The sequence below is a fragment of the Arachis ipaensis genome, chromosome B4 (genome assembly GCF_059453495.1).
Source record: "Arachis ipaensis isolate K30076 ecotype BB chromosome B4, ASM5945349v1, whole genome shotgun sequence".
In the NCBI taxonomy this organism is placed as follows: Eukaryota; Viridiplantae; Streptophyta; class Magnoliopsida; order Fabales; family Fabaceae; genus Arachis; species Arachis ipaensis.
This window is the reverse complement of record NC_142439.1, coordinates 8,481,362-8,503,453: the sequence shown is the minus strand read 5'-3', so window position 1 is coordinate 8,503,453 and position 22,092 is coordinate 8,481,362. Positions and strand designations below refer to the sequence as shown.

The following is a 22,092-nucleotide window of genomic DNA, read 5'->3' as shown; positions in this document are numbered from 1 at the left end:
TCTGGTATAACATTCTTCTTTAATTTTGGGTTTGAATCTAAAAAACTAATTACTCAAAGTTTGGATTAAAAAGGGATAGAACTAATTTAATTTTCATATAATCAATCTTGTATTATTACATCAACAAAATTAATTAATTTTAAATGTTATTAAAAAATTATTTAAATATATAAATTTAGTTGGATGATCATATAAATTTTTTTATACTTTAATGTATTACAATCCAAAAAGTTTAAACATAAAAATAAAATAAAATTATATGTTTAAAATGTTATGTGTATACTGTACATTAAAATTTAATTATTAAAATTTAATTACTAAATTAATTATTATATATTTATGTATAAATATATATATAATTTATTTTTAAAGTATATTTATATTCTAATATATAATATATACAAATATCTAATTTAGTAGTTAATTTTTATCAGTACAACTAGGATAGTTGTCTTTTCTTTTTTAAAATCAGATAATTTCATTCATGAAATGAAATAAACATATAGATGTTCATATATGGGACAAATAAAAGAAATGGAGGACTCCCAACGCTTTACAATAGAGGTAACATCATATAATAATCTAATAAGAGAAATAAAAAGTAAAATGCTCATCAATTAGGAAACGAGAATTTGTTGAAATTCTTTCTACAACTTCAAAATCAACGCCATTATTTCTTCCATACTAGTTGATATATTATCAAAGATGAACCTGTTCCTAGCCTTCCATAAGGACCAGCTCAAAATCACCATCATCATTCTCTGAAAGGAGTTATTGGGTTGGGTACGCAAGATCCCATTTTCAAGTTCCACTTAACATAGAAATCAGAGTCTTCGGTGTCCCTTCTAATAGCTGGTAAGCCCATTTTTGACCAAATTTTCTTTGATTTTACACAATGAATGGAAGATGCAATGATTGATTGTTTCTGGAAATTGTAGGCATCTTCAGTAGGGAGATTGAATCGATGGGATGCGATGATGAAGCATTTGTAGCACTAGAAGCTTTTTATGGAAACCCCTCCAGAGAAAAATCTTCATCTTCGTTGGGATTTTCAACTTCCACAATTCTCGCCACAAATTTCGTTGTCTCATAATCTCTGGGGAAAATTCAATGGGAGGATGCGAGAACCCATAAGCCACACGGTACCCAATACTCACTTCATACAAACTACTTTTATTAAGGGCCCAATAAATTTTATCTTCTCCATCCCCAATTGTTGTTGCTAGCATATGTTGACTAGTGCCCTCAGAAAAAATACTTTTAATTAGAGTTTGATTTCACTTACCATTAGAAAGTATTAAGTCTTTGACCATCAATAGTGGTTGATTTTGTAGTTTGGAAGTTTCATATGAAGAAACAACATAAGAATGTGGAGGAGCAAGCCAAGCATCACTAAAGATTCGGATATTGGACCCATCACCAACTCGCCAAACCAGCCCCTTTTCGACAACCTTACGCCCTTTCAATATGCTATGCCACCCCCACGAAGGTACTGTTCCAATCTCTGCATTCATTATAGAACTGTATCGAAAATATTTACCTTTGAGGAGTCTAGATAGGAGTGATTGTGGTTGAGAGGCAACCTTCCAACATTGTTTTGCAAATAGTGCCAAATTTTGAACCCCTAGGTCCTTAAAACCTAGTGCATCTTCCAGTTTCGGTATTGTCATAGTATCCCAACTAACCCATGCCATTTTTTGTTCTGTACCTTTTTGACCCCACCAAAGTTTGGAGAGTATGTTGTGAATCTCCTTAATTAAAGTATCAAGAAGACGAAAACATGATAATGGATAAATTGGGATAGCCTCCCCAATAGTTTTGATTAGAACATGTCTGCCTGCAGAGGAAATACGTTTTCTTTTTCACCCTTGAATTCGCTTCCTCACCTTGTCCTTGATTTCTCCGAATGTGGCCTTTTTTTTTTATTTTTGGACTGTAGATGGAAAACCCAAATATTTATTCTGTGCAGCAATATGAACAATTTTCGATTTCCGAGCCAGTAGTAATGGAGCAGCGAGAGGAGTATTATTGCTAAAGAATAGAGTTGATTTATGCAAATTAACTTTTTGGCCATTGAACCCCTTGTATGACTGAAGAAGACTGAGAATATTTTCACAACTATTTTTTGACGCTTTGCAAAAAAGGATTGAGTCATCTGCAAACAATAAATGATTAACAGTAGGACATCTTCGGTTGATCTGAATATCTTTAATGAGACCGTTTTGCTCTGCCTTGTTTAGCAAAAAGGATAATCCTTCTGCACAGAAAAGAAAAAGGTAGAGAGATAGAGGGTCTCTTTGACGGATGCCTCTATTTGGTTTAAAAAACCAAAAGGTTGACCTTCAATAACGACAGAGTAAGAAACTGTAGTTACCACCTCCTGTATCCAACCAATCCACCTAGATTCAAATTCCAATTTCTCCAAAATAAACCAAAGAAAATGCCACTCAACATGATCATAGGCTTTACTCATATCCAATTTAACAGTAATTTTACTCGATAGGCCTCTCTTCTTTATCTTTAGATAGTGCATACATTTATGAGCGACTAGGACATTGTTTGAAATCAATCTACTCTTAATGAATGTACTTTGATTAGGACTGATCGGCGAAGTCATAAATTTCTGTAACCGATGGACTAGTACTTTAGAAATAATCTTATACACAACTGAGAAAAGGTTGATGGCTCTAACCTGTGCCATATCCTTTGCATCAGGAATCTTAGGAATGAGACAGATTTGTGTATTGTTGAAGCTCTTTAGTAGTCTATCACTGACAAAGAAACTGCGGACAGCTTTAAAAATATCCTTCCCTACTAAATTCTAGTAGAATTGAAAGAATTTAGCCGTAAATCTATCATCACCAGGAGTGCTTTGGGGGTGAACACTAAAGACCGCACGTTTTACCTCATCAAAACTGACCGGTTTAGTTAATTTTCTGTTCATAATTGCTGAAACTTTGGTTTCAAAATCTTCGATTACATGTGTCGAATTAACTTTGGTTAATCGATACGAAGATATTCTTAAAGTATGTTTCAATTACTTGTACAATTTCCTAGTTAAAATGAACAAGATTCTAGTGTTTAAGTAAAAATAAATAAATACAATAAACATTTTGTGAGATGAGAAATCACTAAGCTTTGATTATTCTATTAGGATAAGATTGTCATGGGCAAGATGGTCAAGGCGTGTAGATATATAGGGATAAATAAGTAATAATCCATTCATGAATAAAAACATGAAAAGTTGTAAATAAATAATTACATTAATATTTAATTGAGAAAATTAAAAATTTTCAGCGCATCGCACTCGCGCACACACACAGTCACACACACTCTCTTTTCACTTCTCAAAGACGCAGCGTTCTAAAACCCTAATCGGTTCGATTCTCTAACTTCCGATTTCCTCAATCAATCAATGTATGAAACAATCGTCTCTCTTCATTTTCCCTCCGGAGTGCGATTATCACTTTGAAATTAGAATCCCTTTAGCTTCTCAATTGTTACGATTACATAATCATTATTCCCGCGCTAGATTCATCCCCAATTTAACTGCATGATTCTGCTGCTATATCCTTAGCCTAGGATGAAATGATTATGGTTTTGTATGTCTGATTACCTAATTTCCTTCTGATTATCATATGCAATTATTTTCAACAATTTCCTATGTTGTCATATTTATTCTGCCTTTTACCTAATCTCATATTCTCTGATTTTTTTTTCTTTCTTTAAGTTTTTAGGGTTTGTGTCTGAAAATAGAGAGCTTTTGTGGCATGGTGGTTCAGTGGAGCTAAATGGTTTTGTTACATTGCTAGTTTTGATGAATGTTATGGCGGCATTGTGATGCAACTTATGTTGTGAGCTCATAGTGCGGGAGAGCTCATCAACAAAGTTTAATTGAAGAGAGGATGTATGGAAGAGCATCATCAGGTCTTGATAGGTTTAAGAAAGCTCAGACTTTGGAACCATTCTCTGTTTCTGCGACTTCAAGAAATGGTGGCGGTGGCGGTGGCAGCCAATCCTCAAGTAAAGTAGTTGGCAATCATGCCTCTGCTTGGACTCAACAGAATCAAAATTCTGTCCACCAATCCCAACAGCATCAGCAGCAACATGCCTCTCAGAAAGGTGTGGGAGTGGAGGCAGCCCCCTTGTTAGGGCAGACTCAGCAGTCAACTCAGGTTGGAGGAGGGCAGTCGACGTGGCAGCCACCGGATTGGGCGATTGAGCCGCGAGCAGGGGTTTTCTACCTGGAAGTTTTGAAGGATGGCCAGGTGCTCGACCGGATTAATCTGGATCGACGGAGGCATATTTTCGGGAGGCAAATCCAGACTTGTGATTTTGTGCTTGATCATCAGTCCGTCTCACGTCAGCATGCTGCCGTTATTCCTCACAAAAATGGGAGGTTAGCATATTACTCTCATCTTTAATATTCTATAATGGATTTACTGCTTCTGTGTAATTATCACTGCTGTTTCTTGTATGTTTTCTGGGTAATTCACGTCATGAACATGGAATTTCTGTTAATGATCCGTTTCATGGATTAAATATATTTCAGGAGCCACTTAACTCGATGCTTTTTAGACATGAAACTAAATATTTCTCGTGTAATTTAGGATTTAATGATTCGGTGAAAAGGGGTTTCTGAATGGGCAGAAAACTGTGTCCTGGAGAGGGCACAGACGGTGAAATGGATGTGTTTAGTTACCACCATTTAGGGTTTTAATCAACTCTGTTGAGCTTGAAGATCCTTTGTCAAATGAGTTGCTATTGCCATTGACACAACCTCTTTTTCTGTTACAGTGTATATGTAATTGATTTAGGATCTGCACATGGTACATTCGTTGCAAATGAGCGATTGACTAAGGATTCACCGGTTGAGCTTGAAGTTGGGCAATCATTGCGGTTTGCTGCATCGACAAGAACGTACATATTGAGAAAGAACGAAGCAGCGCTTTTCCCTCGTCCTCCACCACCAACAGAGATCAATTTCCCCCCACCTCCTGACCCATCGGATGAAGAAGCTGTTGTTGCTTATAATACACTTCTAAATCGTTACGGTATCAACAAGTCTGATCTAGTGTCCAAATCAGGTGAGTCTGGTGGCTCAGCAAGTAGCCAAAGTAAGCATTACCCGTCAGAAAGAGCTGCAAAGAGAATTAGGAAGACAAGAGTTGCCTTCAGGGATCAAGTTGGGGGAGAGTTAGTTGAGGTGGTTGGAATTTCGGATGGCGCAGACGTAGAAACAGAACCTGGCCCTGTTGGTGTTAAAGAAGGAAGTCTTGTGGGTAAATATGAATCTCTTGTACAGATTACTGTAATACCAAAGGGAAAAGAGCAGTCCTCTGCCAAGGAGGCTGATTCATCCCAGAAAGGCGTGACTGATAGATTACAAGAAGTGTTAAAGAAGGTGAAAGCCCCACAAAAAACTGGTATTTATGATGACCTTTATGGCGAATCCTTATCTGTGAAGGTTGGATCTTCATGGGCATATTCACCTGCAAGTTCCGGCGAAAGAGCTAATCCTGCTAAAGAGGATGGGGAAGGCAATGCATTGAGTGGAAAATCAGAAAGTAATCCAAGCAGTGTTGATGGAGATGATGATGATGATGATGATTTGTTTGGGTGACTATTGAACCTCTGCAGTCAGAACATGGAACAGAATTGTCATAGGTTTGTTTGAGTTTGACTTTGACATAAGCATGCAAAATTGCAAATATTGTTCTTTTGTCATGTGTAGTTACTGTTCCAGTGTATCCATAATTAATGTTTTTCCACTGCAAGCTTCACTAACTAGTAACTATATTACAGGTTCATGGTTGAATGTTATGTTATCCTTGTGTGCAGCCTCACATTTTGAACCATTGTGCAAATAATAAATTCTTTTACCAGTTTAATTATTATCAATTCGGTTCTTAAAATATTATTAACATTACTCAAACAACTTTATCTAATTAACATCAAGAAGTATAATGCTAATGTTGATGTTGTGTAGTGCAATTTAGGTTTTCTTGACCACATAGTACCAAATACTCATGAGAAATTATCAAAATCAATACATGACAATTGACATGATTCTATACGTGCAGGCCTACTTCCTTTTTTTTTGGTCAGGAAAGGCCTACTTCCTTAAATGTCAAGTATTAGATACTCTTACTTCACCCAAAAAGAAAAAAAAATGAGACACCATTATGTTACTGGTGAGATATTTCAATTTTACAATAAAATCACGCCTATATTTAATCAGTTTCAAAGATCGGCAATAATTTATGTATATTATATTCATTGCTTAATTGGTAGCTATATGCCTATATTAGTATAATTATAATATTTATACACAAAAAATCAGTTACTAAATCGATTAATTTACTTGTATACATAAAATCAGTCACTTGTTTTCATAACCTTGAATTGTAAAAAACCATAAGTGTTTATGAAGACAAAAGATATGTGTTTTAATAATAGATAGTAAGTTCGGATTAATAGATTATAGTTCTGTAAACAGAATTAAAAGCTTAAGGAGAAATCAAAAGGTAAAGTACAAGAAGAGTTCCCATCTAAATTAAAGTGGGTAAATCTTTTCCTATATTTCTTTATAAATTTTCTTGTAGAACTAACTTTTTTAAATACGATGGCAATTATTACTTAAGAAATTTCGTAAAACCTTTTTTTCACTTTTAAATCTTCATTTTGAATTAAGAATGATTGAAATGTGTTAAAAGTTGCAAAAAAAAAAAAAAAACTAATTTACAAAACTACCCTTGTTGCTATTAATATTTACTTTTTAAAATTAATTTATCAATGTATTCTCTTTAATTCGCTTTTTAAGAGATATAATGAAAAAAAAAAGAATTATTATATTAGTGTTTTTTTTTTTTTGTGTCCAATGATTACATTAGTTTACTAACTAGATAATTATTTATGAAAAAGAATTAAATTGTAAAGGCTTACAATTAATTAAAAAGGGAGAAAATATTCTAAAAGTAAAGTTTGAACTTCAACTATTGTCATAAAAGCTTGACTTGCTTACCACTCCTGAAAACAATTAATTAATATTTCTTTTTTGAAAGGTATTAATTACTTATTAATAATACATAATCCTAGATTTTCCTCGCATAATCTTTTTTTTAAGCGCATGAATTAAAGTTATGCATGCACTATAAAGAATTGTTGGTACTATTTGTTATAATAATGATTGGCATCTTCATCAAATGGAGGCACTTGGTCGGTTCAAAGATTAGTATGGCCACTGCCATGATTATTATCAACGATATCTGATTAAGAAACTTTAATGAAATTGATGATCATGTTATTGAGATCATCATGCCCATCATCAACACTTGCTCATAACATCATTTGATTGGACTTGGACCCAAGCCAAAATAATAATAAAGAATTTTCCCTCTAGCTCTAAATATGGAGAGATTAGTTGGTTGAGATTTGATTCACTATACTTAAAATTTAATTTTTTGTTGCCCACGGTATTCCTCAACCCGATAGGTCAATGACTAATTCGTCGCGGATCTGAGCTCCATTTAAGGATCTGCCGCTGGCCAATAAGTTGCTGCATGCACAATGTGGGATTCACTTAAAATTTAATTTTGATATACATATAAACTGGTTTTACAGTTGGGCTACACGTCCATGTAATTTTCCATCTAAGTCCATCAAAACTGACCCAATACAAAAAAAATCCAATACCATTAAATGAGCGTGTATTACATGCACCCCAAACCCCCGAAACGTTAACATTCATTCGCGTCTTCATTATGAAACAATATTCCTTCTTCAACCTTGAAACTGCTACTGAGAATTTCGAATCTCTCTCAAAATCTCTCAAACTTCACTCATGTTCTCCGCCGAAACTGGTTTTACTGAAGAATCGCGAGAAGATTTCGAAAGAAAGAAGGAAAAACAAACGAAAACAAGAACAGAGACTGCGAAAGATATGATAAAAACTACTGTTTATTTAAAATCTCGCAATCTCGTGTTTCTCCTAGTTGCATTTTAGGTTTACTGGATTGAGTTGCTTCGTTTAGTAGATCGACTTATTCTGATTCTATTTTTTTTTTGCGTAACTAGGGCATAAGAATGGAAATGTGTTCTTATTTTCTTTCAGTTCAGTGGAGTTGGTCATTTTGATTCACTTGATTGTTAGTGTGTTCAGTTGAGTTCTTTTGCATGCAAAAATGCTTTTCTTGCTGATTGAATGTTTATCACGTTTTATTCAAAACATGATTGGAGTTCTGTTCAGTGGAGTTTGTCATTTTGATTCATTTTATTGTTAAGTGTTCAGTTGAGTCCTTTTGCATGTAAAAATATTTTTCTTGATGATTGAATATTTATCACATTTTATTTAGAACATGAATGGTATTCGGTTCAGTGGAGTTGGTCATTTTGATTCACTTGATTGTTAGTGTGTTCAGTTGAGTTCTTTGGCATGCAGAAATATATTTCTTGCTGATTGAATGTTTATCACGTTTTATTCAAAGCATAAATGGTGTTCGGTTAAGTGGAGTTGGCCATTTTGATTCACTTGATTAAAATATGCATGTTTGTGCTTGTCGGTGTATTGAGTGAAGTATTGACCAATTTTTTTTGTCCTTATAGCAAAAATGAAAAAGATGATGGTGACAAAAAAGTAGGAGTCGCGCTATAACGTAAGCATATGTACACATTAAATATATTTACCCCCTTTTATTCAAATAAACTCTATTTTGTATTATAAATATATCATGACATACTGTTTCGAAATCTTGCAGAAAACTCACGATTGCAGAGGCCAGACAAAGACAATAGCAAGGGTGTTCAAGGCAATGAGTCGAGAAAAGAAATATATTGTTGAAGAAATGAGATTCGGTACGCTGGCACATGTTCCGAAAATGAACGTCTCTCACAGCCTCCTGAGAGAATTGGTTGCTTGCTATGATGAATATTATGGATACTTGGACACTCTCTATGGAAAAATATCCATAACACCTGATAAGGTAGCAGCTGTGCTAGGCATAAATCACGGCGGTAATACACTTTTCACCTTGTGCTTATTTCGGTTCATTGCTTACTTTATTTACGGTTCATTTGTGTACAGAAAATAAAACTGAGCCTATTTGACTGGTTAAAATATTGTAGGGATTGTTTTCCTGAAAAAGTTGAGTACGGCAGACTGAATGAGGCAGAGAAGAAGAAAATTGACGGCTTCAAAAGTGCTACATTGGCATCTTTGACAAAATCTGTCCTTGATATGAGTGTTGAAGGGGAAGAGAATCGGCAGAAATTCCGGAGAACTTTTGTTGTCTTCGTCCAGAAGTGCTTCTTGCTGCCGATGACGGTAAGCACGGCCTCCCCGATCCATAAGCCACCTGTCCTTCGTGTGGAGAATATCCAACAATGGGATTGGGCAACTCATGTGCTGAGCTTCTTGAGGAAGGGGATCGAAGCCAGAAGAAAGGGAAAGAAACAATCCGTTAACGGCTGCGTGTTTATTTTGATGCTGATATATTTCCATGAATCCAAGTTCCCTCGCTTGGATGCACCTAAGGCTCCCGGGCCACTATGTGTGGCCCAATGGACACGGAAGAGGATGTTCGACTGGATTTCTAAGGAAGCAACCGACACAATGGTAAATTAAACAAAAATTCCCCTGAAATTTCCGTTCAGATGCTTCTAAAATACTCTGCTAACTAAATAAGCTTGTGTTTTAGGGACTTCTGCACAGAGCACAAGTAAGGGAGGAAAGACAAAAGGAAAGAAGGTGGAGAATAAAATAATTTTTCTGAAGGGGAAAGAGAAGGGAAAGCAAAAGAAAGAAGAAAAGAAAATTGTTGTTCTGGATTCTTCTTTGGAAGAAGACAATTTTTCTGAATCCGAATCCAAATCTAAATCCGAGAAAACACCGCCGACCAAAAGAACACAACAACAAAGGCTGGCAAAAAAATAAAAAATTGTTCTGATGGATTCAGAAACAACAAGTAAATCTAAAAACCAAAACAGTACGAAGGATTTGGAAAGCACAAGTAAAACAAAAAACCAGTAAGTTTGATGTTCATTTGGTTTAGTTTAGCTTGTATTTGGTTAAAATTGTTCTTAGGCACTTGTTCTTATGTATCGCAGAGGAGAAGAAGAAATTGAAAAACAATGACAAAAAAAAAAAAAAAAAGAAAACAACCACAGAAGGTGGTTAAAAAAGAAAGCAAAGAAAGAAGGTTGTTCTGACAGATTCCGAGAGCACAAGTGAATCTGAAAACCAGTAAGTTTGGGAATTGATTATTTTATGTTCATTTCTATGATTGTATGATGTTCATATGGTTTAGTTTTACTTTTATTTGCTGAAAATTATTTGTGTGTGCTTGTTAAGTAAATTATAGCTATGATATTTTTCTTCGGTATAAATTTCATGTGTTTGAATGTGTTGCGGAGAAAAAGAAATCGAAAAAATACTAACAGGGAAAAGAAAACAACCAAAGAGGGGTGCCAAAAAACAAACCGAACCAAGCAAGCTTGTTCTGATAGATTCAAAGAGCAAAACTGAATCTGAAAGGGAGTAAGTTTCTGAAATCATATTTTCGATTCATTGATATTTTTATTTTAGATTCATTGATACTTATCTTATGAATTTTCAGAAGTGAACGAGTAAAGGTCAGCATTGCCGAAAGAAGAAGGGAGGCGTTGCAGCTATTAAGAGAAAAGAGAGCAAAGAGAAAAAATGATGGAGCTTGAAAAACAAATGCTGCTCCGGATGACTTTGACTCGACGGAGGCGCGAAATGATTTATCTGAGACGTAAGATTTGGTTTCTTATATCGAGTTCTTTTTCTTTGTTTGCTAACTTTTCCTAAAACCTCTTGTAATTCCTCTGGATTTACTGAATAATATTTATTTTTTTTCTTAGACTACCGACTATAAATCTGGGCAGTGAACCTTTACAAACTCAAACGAGCTCCACACCATCTGTAAATGCACCCGCCAATGCCAGGTAAATTTGGTTCTTTTATTGGTTTAAATTCGGTTCATTGGATTCCAAAAAATAAATTTTAGGTGTTTTTAATCCTCTACTTTTAATCCTAGTTGATGATTTTAATTTGGTATCTTTTTTATTAGGAAAAATACCCTGGGAACCCCGGTAAAAGGTTTTAGAAGAAAGACATCTATCGAAAACAGAGTTTCCAAACTCCAAATATGTAAGTTGAAATATTTATGTTGGTTTTTTAGATTTAGATAATAATTTTTGTTTAATTAATCACACAAAATTTGTGTTTAATTGTCAGTAGCACTACACCTGATCCTGAACTCCAAATAATTGCGGTTCGAGAAGAAACTCATTCTCAACCTCTGGATATGTGAGTTTTTCAATGTACAGATTTCAGTTTCTCAGTACCTATTCTAATCATTCAACATTAACTTCTTCCTTGTTTACATTCCTTAGATTTTATATTGTGGTGTCTCTTCCGAGTTCTCTTAAGGAAGATCTAATAAAAGATCCCTTTACCTATTTTCCTTCCGAAAGTCAAACATAAGAAACTTCTGTTAATAAGTAAGTTGTAATTAGAATTCTTTTTATTAGTTTTAATGGTATAGGATAATAATTTGGGGGCCTTATTGAACTCTTTTCTTTTTAATGCAGCAGCCCTCCCGAAGAACAATAGCAACCGTGCTAAGAAGCTGCGGTGGCAGGGCAATTGGAAGAAGAAACACAGCCTGATTTAAGTTTTCTGCCTGTTCAAATCTAGGTAATTTCGATTCATTACATGGTTTACTTGTGGTTCATTTGAATCCAGAAATCAATTACTCTCTTCTGTTTGTTACAGCTACCCTCCGAAACCCGAAAAGCAGGACGACGAGGAATCTTCCTCGATGAAGACGGAGCCAGAACCTCCGTTGAATGTGTAAATTTTAATTAATATCATGTTTATTAGCTTTTGTGTTATATGATATTGCTTTTTCATTGTTCCTTTAAGTTGTAATTAGAATTCTTTTTGTTAGTTTTAATGGTACAAGATAATAATTTCGGATCGTTATTGAACTCTTTTCTGTTTAATGCAGCAGCCCTGCGAAGAACAATAGCAACCATGCCAAGAAGCTGCGGTGGTAGGGCAGTTGGAAGAAGAAGCACAGCCTGATTTGTAAGTTTTCTGCCTGTTCAGATCTGGGTAATTTCGGTTCATTACATTGTTTACTTGTGGTTCATTTGAATCCATAAATCAATTACTCACTTCTGTTTGTTACAGCTGCCCTCCAGAACCCGAAAAGTAGGCCGACGAGGAATCTTCCCCGACAAAGATGGAGCCAGAACCTCCGTTGAATGTGTAAGTTTTAATTAATATAATTTTTATTAGCTTTCATGTTATATGATATTGCTTTTTCATTTTTACTTAAAACTTTACTCTGTCGTCTTGCAGTGCTACTCGTCCTTCTTTATGGGAAGATGATGCACCTTCCTTCAACCTTGGGATAAGTCCCCCAACATCTCAACCATCTCCCCCGACCTCTCAGCTGACGCTGACACAGCTTGAAATCCTGGCAGAGGCGGTGATAGATGCTGGGTTGGTGGTGGCATTGAAATTTGCTGGGAAAACCAGTCCCAAGCCGAGCTTCACAATGGCTGTAGGGTACAAAACCCGAAGAGAGAAAAAGAAATCACAGAGGAGTTGAGAAAAAAATGTTATCATTGGATGACACATGTAAAAGAAACCAAAGATAGTACCAACGAATATGACGCCATATTCGTCTTTAATCATGAAATGCATTTGGAGGGGTTTAGACATCATTTCTTGTCTTTAAATCCCGGAGAAGATGTAGATAACACGGTAAATTCTTTGCTTATTGGGTTAACATTAATGATTACTTCTAAAGACTCTTATACTGTATATCTCATAAATTTTCTTCCTGTAGGTGGTCAATGCACAGTGTATGATTCTCAACGACAGAAAATGTCGCCAGTTTTAGGAAGAAATATACTGTGTGCCGACGGATATTGTGGTAAGCCAAATTTTTTATTCCCTAAGTAATTTACTGGTTCTGATAAATAATTCGGTTCATTTGGATACCCATGGCGAGAATTACATTGATCTAAATACCAACAAGGCCTACCGGATGGATATCGATCAATATGCACACTACTGTCATTTTCTTGACAAAAGAAAACTGGCATCACATCTATTTATAAGTTGTGATTTCTAAAACTTCTTTGATAATTCTGTTGTTTGCTATTGTTTGGACTGAAATATTCTATCATTTTTCGCTTCAGCTGTTTGTGCCGATTTGTAATGGAGGAAACTGGTGGTTGTGGATTATCGATGTCCATAAGAAGACTTTCTATGTGCTTGACCCTATCAACAAAAAGAAAAATGAAATACCTTACTTGAGAATTAAACTGAACAAATTTGTTGTAAGTTATTTACATCATACATATTTTGTTGTAAATTATTCAAACTTGAGTAGAATTCGGTTCATTGGGGTTGGTGATTTACATTCAGTTCATCCTTAAGTGTTCAGTTGAGTTCTTTTGCATGCAGAAATGTTTCCTTTGCTGATTGAATGTTTATCACGTTTTATTCAGAACATGGACAGAGTTCGGTTCATTGTAGTTTCTTATTTACATTCACTTTTTGTATCCCTTTTAGGGATTAATAATCTCCCAAATGATGGTTTATACTGGGGCAGAACCCTTAATGGAGGATGGAGAGGGAATAGAAGCGGAGTATATCAGGCTTAACGGTCAACAAACAAAGTAAAAATATTTCTCTGCTATTGTGCTATTTTTAATCTTTCTCTGCTAATGTGCTATTAATCATTTTTACTTAATTCTTGCTTAGCTATGATTCCGCGATATACGTCATGAAATGGCTTGAAACAATTGATCCTCAAAAGATAAAAAAGAGAAGATGTATCAATATTAAAACTGGACACAAGTAAGTAGTTTCTAAATTAATCAAATTCGTTTCATTTCTTATTTCAGTTGGATTTATTTCTTATGTAACTAATTCCTTTCAATTGAATTGTAGGAAGAAATTGATGCTTTCAGGGGCGAATATGGTCCAAATATTCTGTTGCACAAAATGAACAAAATCAGAGACTAAGTGATTCGGGAATCTGAAGTCATAAGACTCCCGAAGCCATCTGCTACCCTCTCCATCCCATTTTGTAAATTCACATCTGGGGACATAGATAGTAAATAGGATATACTTTATTTGACTGGTTATAATTAACATTATTTTGTTTAACTTGTTTAAAAAAGCAAACACTGCTTCTTTAATGTATATATGTGAATATTAATGTAAATTTTTTTCAAAATCTAATGTTAATGGAAAATATAATGTTAATGTATATATCTGTTGGAACTGAAATTAATACACAAGATCATAAAAAAAAGTGCATATATCACTATAGCAGAGAGCTAATTTGAAAAAAATGTATATATCAGTATTCAGTTTCAGAAACACTTGAACTCTTTGACATAACATAATAAAGTGACTATTCAATAAACAAAAAAGTGACTATTCAATAAAGAATTTCAGAAAGCTAATATAAAAAACAAAAAAAAAGTGACTATTCAATAAAGACTAAAACCAATCAGAAATTAACCCTCCTATAACTTCAATGAACCGAAATTTGCTCATACATGAATGGAAATTTATGTTAATAAAAACAGAAACTCCTATAATCCTCTCCGGGATAATTCATATTTTGTGCATTGTAAAGGCTGGATCTTGACTGAATCGTTGATCCGCTGTCTAAAAAGTTCAACTGCAAAAGAGAAAATAAATCATATATTAGCAAAATGCACAAATGAATGTTTCCCTAATCGAAAGCAAATCAATGTTACCTCGCTTGGAGCTAGCTTTTTCTTTTTCTTCGTGGCGTTTGAGACATTTTTTTCCAGGTTTGATTCTAGTCTATTCTTGGGCCGGCCTCTAGTTCTAACACGTGGCGGGCTTTGAAGGTCGTTCACATCACTCAACGTCGCTTTTTTGTGGTATAACAAACTTTTTCCTTTACTTCTCGCTTGATATTCTTGCATCTCGGCCATGACATTGTCAAAGGCCCGGTGCAGAATTCTGGTCAGTTCCTCGAACTCTGACGCAAATTTGCAAATATTGTGTGACCAAAACACCAAATCATCGAATCTCTTGCTTCTTAGCTCCAATAGAGGCTCGTCTTGGCTGCTCTTAATGTGTGTATGCCTCGTCTTTATGTTCTTGCTCTATCGTTCCAATATATATTTCGGTGTCACGTTATCTACTCGCTCGAAGCTTAAGACGCTCAGAGAATGGCGGCACAGTATGCCCCTTGACTCGAACAGTAGGCACTGACACTTTAATTCTCATGATACTGCATCGTAGGTGACGAAAAATTTGTTGAATGTGGAGTTAAAAACCCGCTATACGACTTCGTATGTTGTAAAACCTAGGGTGGAATGCATTGATCTTGTGATGCAGTTCACCTTTCCTCTGAATTGTCCTTGAACTTTTATGAACTTCTCGTGGGTATACACATGCTGAAACTGAGCCTCTATTGCTGATTTTGTTGCGCATAGTATCACAGTGTGAAAATCTGCAACATCAAAATCTTTCTCTCTTTGCTCTCTGCTTGCTAGGCAATTGTTGTATTGCTTCACGAATTAACTCAAGGAGCTGTTGCGTGTGATGAACTTGTTGAAAAATGCATGCATGCTCTCGCTCCTTTGTGTGCTTTTCATCCCGGTCCAGAAGTGGTGATCCAGGTAAACTAGAATCCATATATGGCGATTTTTGTATAGCTCTGCAAAATGAACCGAAAACATGAGCTAGCATAAACCGAAATTTGTGCACGTTTTAACTGAAAAAGTAACAGCATAAAAAAAATTCGAATTAAAATCTCGATTAGCTGAGAGCCACTTGTTGCCTCCGAGGTAGTACTTTGTGAGGAAATCGTTCCAGTTTCTATTGAATGCGTCTTTTGTGAACGAGTTCCAAACGACGTGGCTCATCTCTTGTTCGATTTCTTCGTGTAACTTATAGCTGTTTAGTTTGCTTGGGATCTTCTTCATGATGTGTTAGATGCACCACCGGTGAATTATTGTTGGCATGCACATCTCGATGGCCCTTTGCATCGATGCGCATTGATCGGTGAGAATGCCTTTTGGTACCTTCCCTCCCATGCAACGGAGCCAACATTCGAATAGCCATTTGAATGATTGGATGTCCTCATTTTTCATCAGGGAGCATCCGAGAAGTATCGACTGACCGTGGTGATTCATGCCCATAAAAGAACTAAAAACCAAATTGTACCTGCATAAATGGACACACCCAAATAGTTATAAACCAAAATTCGTAGCGTCTATGAACCTAAAACTATATTTAAGTGAACTGAATACCTGTTTGTGTTGTATGTGGTGTCGAATGAAACCACGTCTCCAAAAAAATCGCATGAATCCCTACTTCTTGCGTCGGCCCAGAATGCATTTTTGATGGAGTGATCACCTTTGAGGTTGAGCTCAAAAAAGAAATTTTGGTTCTTCTCTTTCATTCTTAATAAGTACTTCCCAAATTCTTTGGCATCGTCTTGTTCGGAAATATTCCGTACTTTCCTTGTGATGTAATTCCTCACGTTATTTTCTATAAAACTTAGTTTTCGATGACTGTTAGATGCTGCTACGAATGATTGGTAAGTTTTGCTCGGTCTGAGTCTGGCTTCCTTGTTGGTTTTGATGGTGCGATGCACGAACATGCTTAGCTCCCTGTGTTGTTTGAGCATCTCTGTCCGGTATGGACAGTGGGGTGTGAATGATTCATAACAACTTTGAAAATTGTCCAAAGACCAACGTCTTTCAATATGTGTACGTAGATCCTGGTTTGACAGTTTATGCCGGCTGAGGGATTTGTCTTCAGAGTTGGAGATATCTTGGATTTCCACCTCCCCTCTCTGCTGCATACGATTAATTGATTCTTAATCTCGTCTCCCTTTCGAGTCATGTTCCTTATTTTGGTAGAAAAACTGGTAAATTTGGAATAATTTTTGTAGAACTTTCTAATTTCTTCTAGTGTCTTGAAAGTCATCCCAACCTTTGGGACAAATTGTTCATACACAGCACACCTGGTCTGCATAATGAACCAAACATATTATTAAGGTGAAATAATTATATAGTACTAAATAAACGAAACATTATCTATTATATAAATTCAAATTCGAACAGTTGTCTGCATAATGAACCGGACATGTTATTAAGGTGAAACAATTGTATAGTACTAAATGAATGGAATATTATCCATTATATAAATTCAAATTCAAACCTCTGTATGTATAATGAACTGAACACATTATTAAGGTGAAACAATTGTATAGTACTAAATGAACGGAATATTATCCATTATATAAAATCAAATTCAAAACACCTGTGTCTACAATTTAGAAATGATCAATTCAATTCAATTCAGAACACATGTGTCCATTCAATTCAATTCATAATTGAATAATTCAAACCTCGTTCGCTTGATAGGATTCAGAAGAATAATCCAAATCGCTCTCATTCAACTAATTTAAAGTTGAATCATTCATTGTTTCGATTCAGAAGATAAATGCTATGTGCAGATCAAAAAAGAAAATGAAAAAGAATAGAAAGAAGATAAATGCAATGTAAGCAGATCGAAAGAAGAAAACGAAGAAGATGAACGTGAGTAGAGAAGAACGACGAAGCTTATTACATTGAATACAATGCAGATCAATAAAGAAAACGGAGAAGAAAGATGTGAACAGAGAAGAACTACGAGAGCTTTACGTTGAGCAGAAAAGGCTTTATGTTGCAGCAGAGAAGGTTTAGGTTCATATGTTAGAGCGCGTGTATCACAAACGAGTTGGGGGTGGAGGAGGCGCGTCTAGCAAAAATTTCTTGGATAACTTGGTTAGGGTTTTTGCATGGATGTGGAGCATTATTGATAGTTTTATACGTGTATTTAATTATGTAATACTACGTTAACAAAAATTAAATAATTACTTTTATACTGTTGTTGTATCAAAATTAAATTTTTATTCTTATTGAAAAAAATAAAACAAAAAAAAGGACCGTTTAACTAATTTTAAGAGATATATTAAATTCAATTTCACTAAGTAAGGAAATTATTAATGGTGCAATATAAAGAAATTATATTTGCAGTATTATTACACTATCTTTTAGCATGGTTTTAAGAGTATATTTGTTTTGGGCTATACTACACATCCAAATATTTTTTCATCCAAATTTTATCCAAGTAGGTCCAACACTAGCAAAAACCACTCTCATTAAAAGAGCGTCATTACACGCGCTTTATCTTCTTCTCCTCCCCCGCGCTTCTTCTTTTAAATACACGCATACATCATCTTCTTCTTTCAAATTCACGTATACCTCCTCCTCCTCCTCATGGCACATTCTGCTTCTCCTCCTCCTCTTCCTTTTCTTCTTCTTCTTCTTCTTCATTATTGTCATCACCAACAACGCCAATACTTTGCTAATGGATTATTTTTTCAATCGAATTGACTGGAATGCAATTGCTAATGTGAATTGAATGGACGTAGGTGTTCTGAATCTGAATTAAATTGAATTGAATTGCTAATCTCTAAATTGTAGACAGAAGTGTTTCGAATTTGATTTTATATAATGGATTATGTTTTATTCATTCAGTACTATACAATTGTTTCACCATGAGTACGTATTCGGTTCATTATGCAGAAAGGTGTTTCGAATTTGATTTTATATAATGAATTATGTTTCGTTCATTCAGTACTATACACTTGTTTCACCATGAGTACGTGTTTGGTTCATTATACAGAAAGCTGTTTGAATTTGATTTTATATAATGGATTATGTTTCGTTCATTCAATACTATAAAATTGTTTCACCATGAGTACATGTTCGGTTCATTATGCAGAAAGCTATTTGAATTTGATTTTATATAATAGATTATGTTTCATTGAGTACGTGTTCGATTCATTATGCAGAAAACTGTTCGAATTTGAATTTATATAATGGATAATGTTCCATTCATTTAGTACTATACAATTGTTTCACCATAATAACATGTTTGGTTCATTTCTGTTCTACAAAATTTAAAACTCTTCCTCCTCACCTTCTACTGCTTCTTCACCAGGGAGAGAAGGAGGAAAAGACAAAAAAATACAGCAACAACAACTAAAGAATGATGATAAGGAGAAAACATGTGAAGAAGAAGGAACGCGAAAAAGAAGGAGGAGAATGAGGAGGAGGAGAAGGAACGCGAAGAAGAAGACGCTCCGTGCGTAAACGAGCGTGAGAAGAAGAAGAAGAAGAAGAAAAAGCGCAGGGGAGAAGAGAAGAAGAAGAAGAAGAGAAGAAGCGTAAAGAAAGAAGAAAGCAGGAAAAGCGCATGACCTAAAATTGCTTGGATGAACTTGAATGCCAAAATTGTTTGGATATGGAGAATATCTCATTTTTTTATGGAGTAAAAGAAAATCCTTAAAATAGCAATAATTTTAAATGTTCTAGTATTTGATAATATACTATTTACATAATGTAAGGTCACATTTTTTTAAATAAAAATAATTATGTAAAACATAGAATAAATGGACAAAAATACACATGAAAGATTTTTGGGTGAATAAATATATATTCCAATTATTCAAAATATTCAATGTACACACGAAAGATTAGTGGGGCTCTATTTTTGTTAATTTACTGCCTATGTGGCTATGTAGGATGAGAAGGTGAACTCTTTAGATTTAGGTGGAAATTAGTTAATTTAAGAAATTAAAAAGATAAATATTTTAAAGAATATTGAGTGCCCTAGCTCCGAGGAAACACTATTTATTATCCTAATTGTAGGGACTTGCAAAATTGAGGGATGAGAGGTGAAATTCAGTCAAAGTTTGAAGGTAAATTGAAACAAAAAATGTTAGGTGTCCAAGTCTTTTGAGTAACCAAGTTTAATTAAGTTGTTTAAAAATAAAAATTTATTTGCACACCACTTCTCTCTCCTTTAATGATTATCCCTTCTTCTTACGTTGTTTCTTCCTTTTTTCTTTTAATGTCGTTGTCGTTGTCACTGCCACTACTGCCGTCATCATGGTCACTATCACTACCGCTGTCTTCTTGATGTTGTTGTTGGTTTTTAATTTTTTTCTCTTTTTTTTTTCTTCCTCATCCTTTCTTATTATCATTATCGTTGGCCGCATTGTCTTCATCTTTTTCTACTCTTATAAATGTTCAGAAAACTAGAGCACAGAAATTTTGATGCATAACTTATAAATTTTGATACATAGCACACAAATTTTAGTATACAACACAAATTTTTTAAGGGCCATATGTCCAAAACATTGATACCCAACTAATGAAATACGCACAACATAGAAATTTTTTTGAACAACACAAAAATCTTGTTGCATAGCATAGAATTTTTTATGTGCAACATATAAATTTTTGGAGGATTACATACCCAGAACATTGACTCACCCAACTAATAAAATACATTCGCAACAAAAAATTGTGCTATGTGGAAAAATATGCGTGCTATGAGTAAGAATTTGTATGCTATATCGATAAGTTTGTGTTATGTGCAAAATTGTGTCTTATGTTTCAAAAATTTGTGTAATATATTAATAAGTTTTTGTACTCTCCAACAAAAAATTGTGTGTTGTAGAAAGCACGGAAAAAAGTAATGACATGCACACATTTTTTTTTATGGGCTTTGCACCAACTTGATTAGACTTGATTACAAAAAGACTTATACGCATAGTATCACTAATCGAAACTACCATGCCAGGAGAACAGCTTTAGTAATACTAGTGGGTCTTCCATTGGAGGTGTGACAAAGAAAAAAAAAGAAACACTCTTTTAATAGTGGTAAATGCTACCATAACATGAATATTGTGCTGTTAGTGTTACGAATGGTAGAAAATTCAGATAGATGATTCTTACCGTGTCCGCATTATAAGGTATATGTATATACTAATATTTGTGCCTCTACTGTTAATAAAAATCTTGGTTGATGTTGATTTATCTTTTCTTTCTCTAATCTTGCGTGAAACAAAAATTAGAGATAACATGTGACTATTTTATTTAGGTCGAAGAACTTGGAGATGAATGTAAAAAGAATGCCATTTTATGGGGCCTTATTATACCAGTTACAATGATGGGAAGACAATGTATATATCAACGAAAAGAGAAACAAAAATGACTCAATGCAAAAGTAATGTTGAAATTGATTGTTAGAATGAATTTCGAAATTGATAACTTAAGACATTGATAATTGGTTTGTATATTGGAGTGAAAATGTTGTTATTAATGAGCTTATCTTAAAAATTAAGACACTCAATATTCTTTAATTTTTTTTATTTTTTAAATTAACTAATTTTCACCTAAGTTTCACTAAAGAGTCCATTTTTGTCATGTTATAAGTTTCACTAAAGAGTCCATTTTGTCATGTCATATAACCACATAAGCAGTAAATTTAATGAAAATAAAATTTTACTAATAAGTATCACTTTTGTCTATCATTATTACTAATCTTTCTTATGTACATTAAGTATTTTAAATAATTCAAATATCAGAAATTCTTCGCATACAAGCGATTAAGGCTTGTAAGCCTTACAAGTCCAATTAAAACTAACGCTCAAAACGCGCTGCTACTGTTACGTAGGTTTCACGCGCTATATAACAGAATGCGCGAATATATAACTTCCAATTTTAAAAGATTTCGTTTCCTTCTTCGTTCTCCTTCTTCCCAAATTTTTTCGTTCTCCTTCTCACGCGTCTTTCCCTGCCTTTTCGATCGTTCTTTTCCCCTCCTTTATCACTGGTTTGTTCTTCGTCATTGACGTGAGTTCCTCTCTCTGTAACTCTAGCTTCATTTTTTTTCGATTTTCTGGTTTCTGAAATCAAATTTTGAACTCGTTTTGAAGAAAATTGATGATTCAACCTCAGATTATCAGCTGATTCAGGGCGAAGTGGATTATGAATTTCAATCTAACAAAGTTCCTGAGGTTTGATTTACATTCATCTAATTACGATTACTCTGGATTTTGATGCAGTTATTCGTCTATGATTGTCTAGCTGAATAATTGGTGATCATTGACTGTGAAATTAATGCGTGAACATAAATCTGTAGATTGAATCTAA

The 22,092-nt window shown here is 34.5% G+C and overlaps 1 protein-coding gene across 6 annotated transcripts; it reads left to right on the top strand.

Moving 5' to 3' along the window:
* Positions 1-3,256: 3,256 nt before the first annotated feature.
* On the top strand, positions 3,257-5,891 carry LOC107638738 (SMAD/FHA domain-containing protein). 6 transcript variants are annotated; one of them, XM_016342108.3, is made up of 3 exons: positions 3,257-3,417; positions 3,738-4,399; positions 4,798-5,891. In XM_016342108.3, exons 2-3 carry the CDS (start codon positions 3,906-3,908, stop codon positions 5,621-5,623), a joined length of 1,320 nt encoding a protein of 439 aa, XP_016197594.1. In that variant the 5' UTR covers positions 3,257-3,417; positions 3,738-3,905; the 3' UTR covers positions 5,624-5,891. The 6 variants fall into 6 exon arrangements, with proteins under 6 accessions (XP_016197594.1, XP_016197591.1, XP_016197595.1 ...); XM_016342105.3 differs by having other exon boundaries at positions 3,731-4,399; XM_016342109.3 differs by having other exon boundaries at positions 3,279-3,378; positions 3,731-4,399.
* Positions 5,892-22,092: the final 16,201 nt, after the last annotated feature.

Coding starts and splice junctions, on each gene's coding strand:
- LOC107638738 (XM_016342108.3), top strand. CDS start 3,906: ATGTATGGAAGAGCATCATCAGGTCTTGATAGGTTTAAGAAAGCTCAG. Junction 4,400..4,797: donor ATTCCTCACAAAAATGGGAG/GTTAGCATATTA, acceptor TTTCTGTTACAG/TGTATATGTAATTGATTTAG.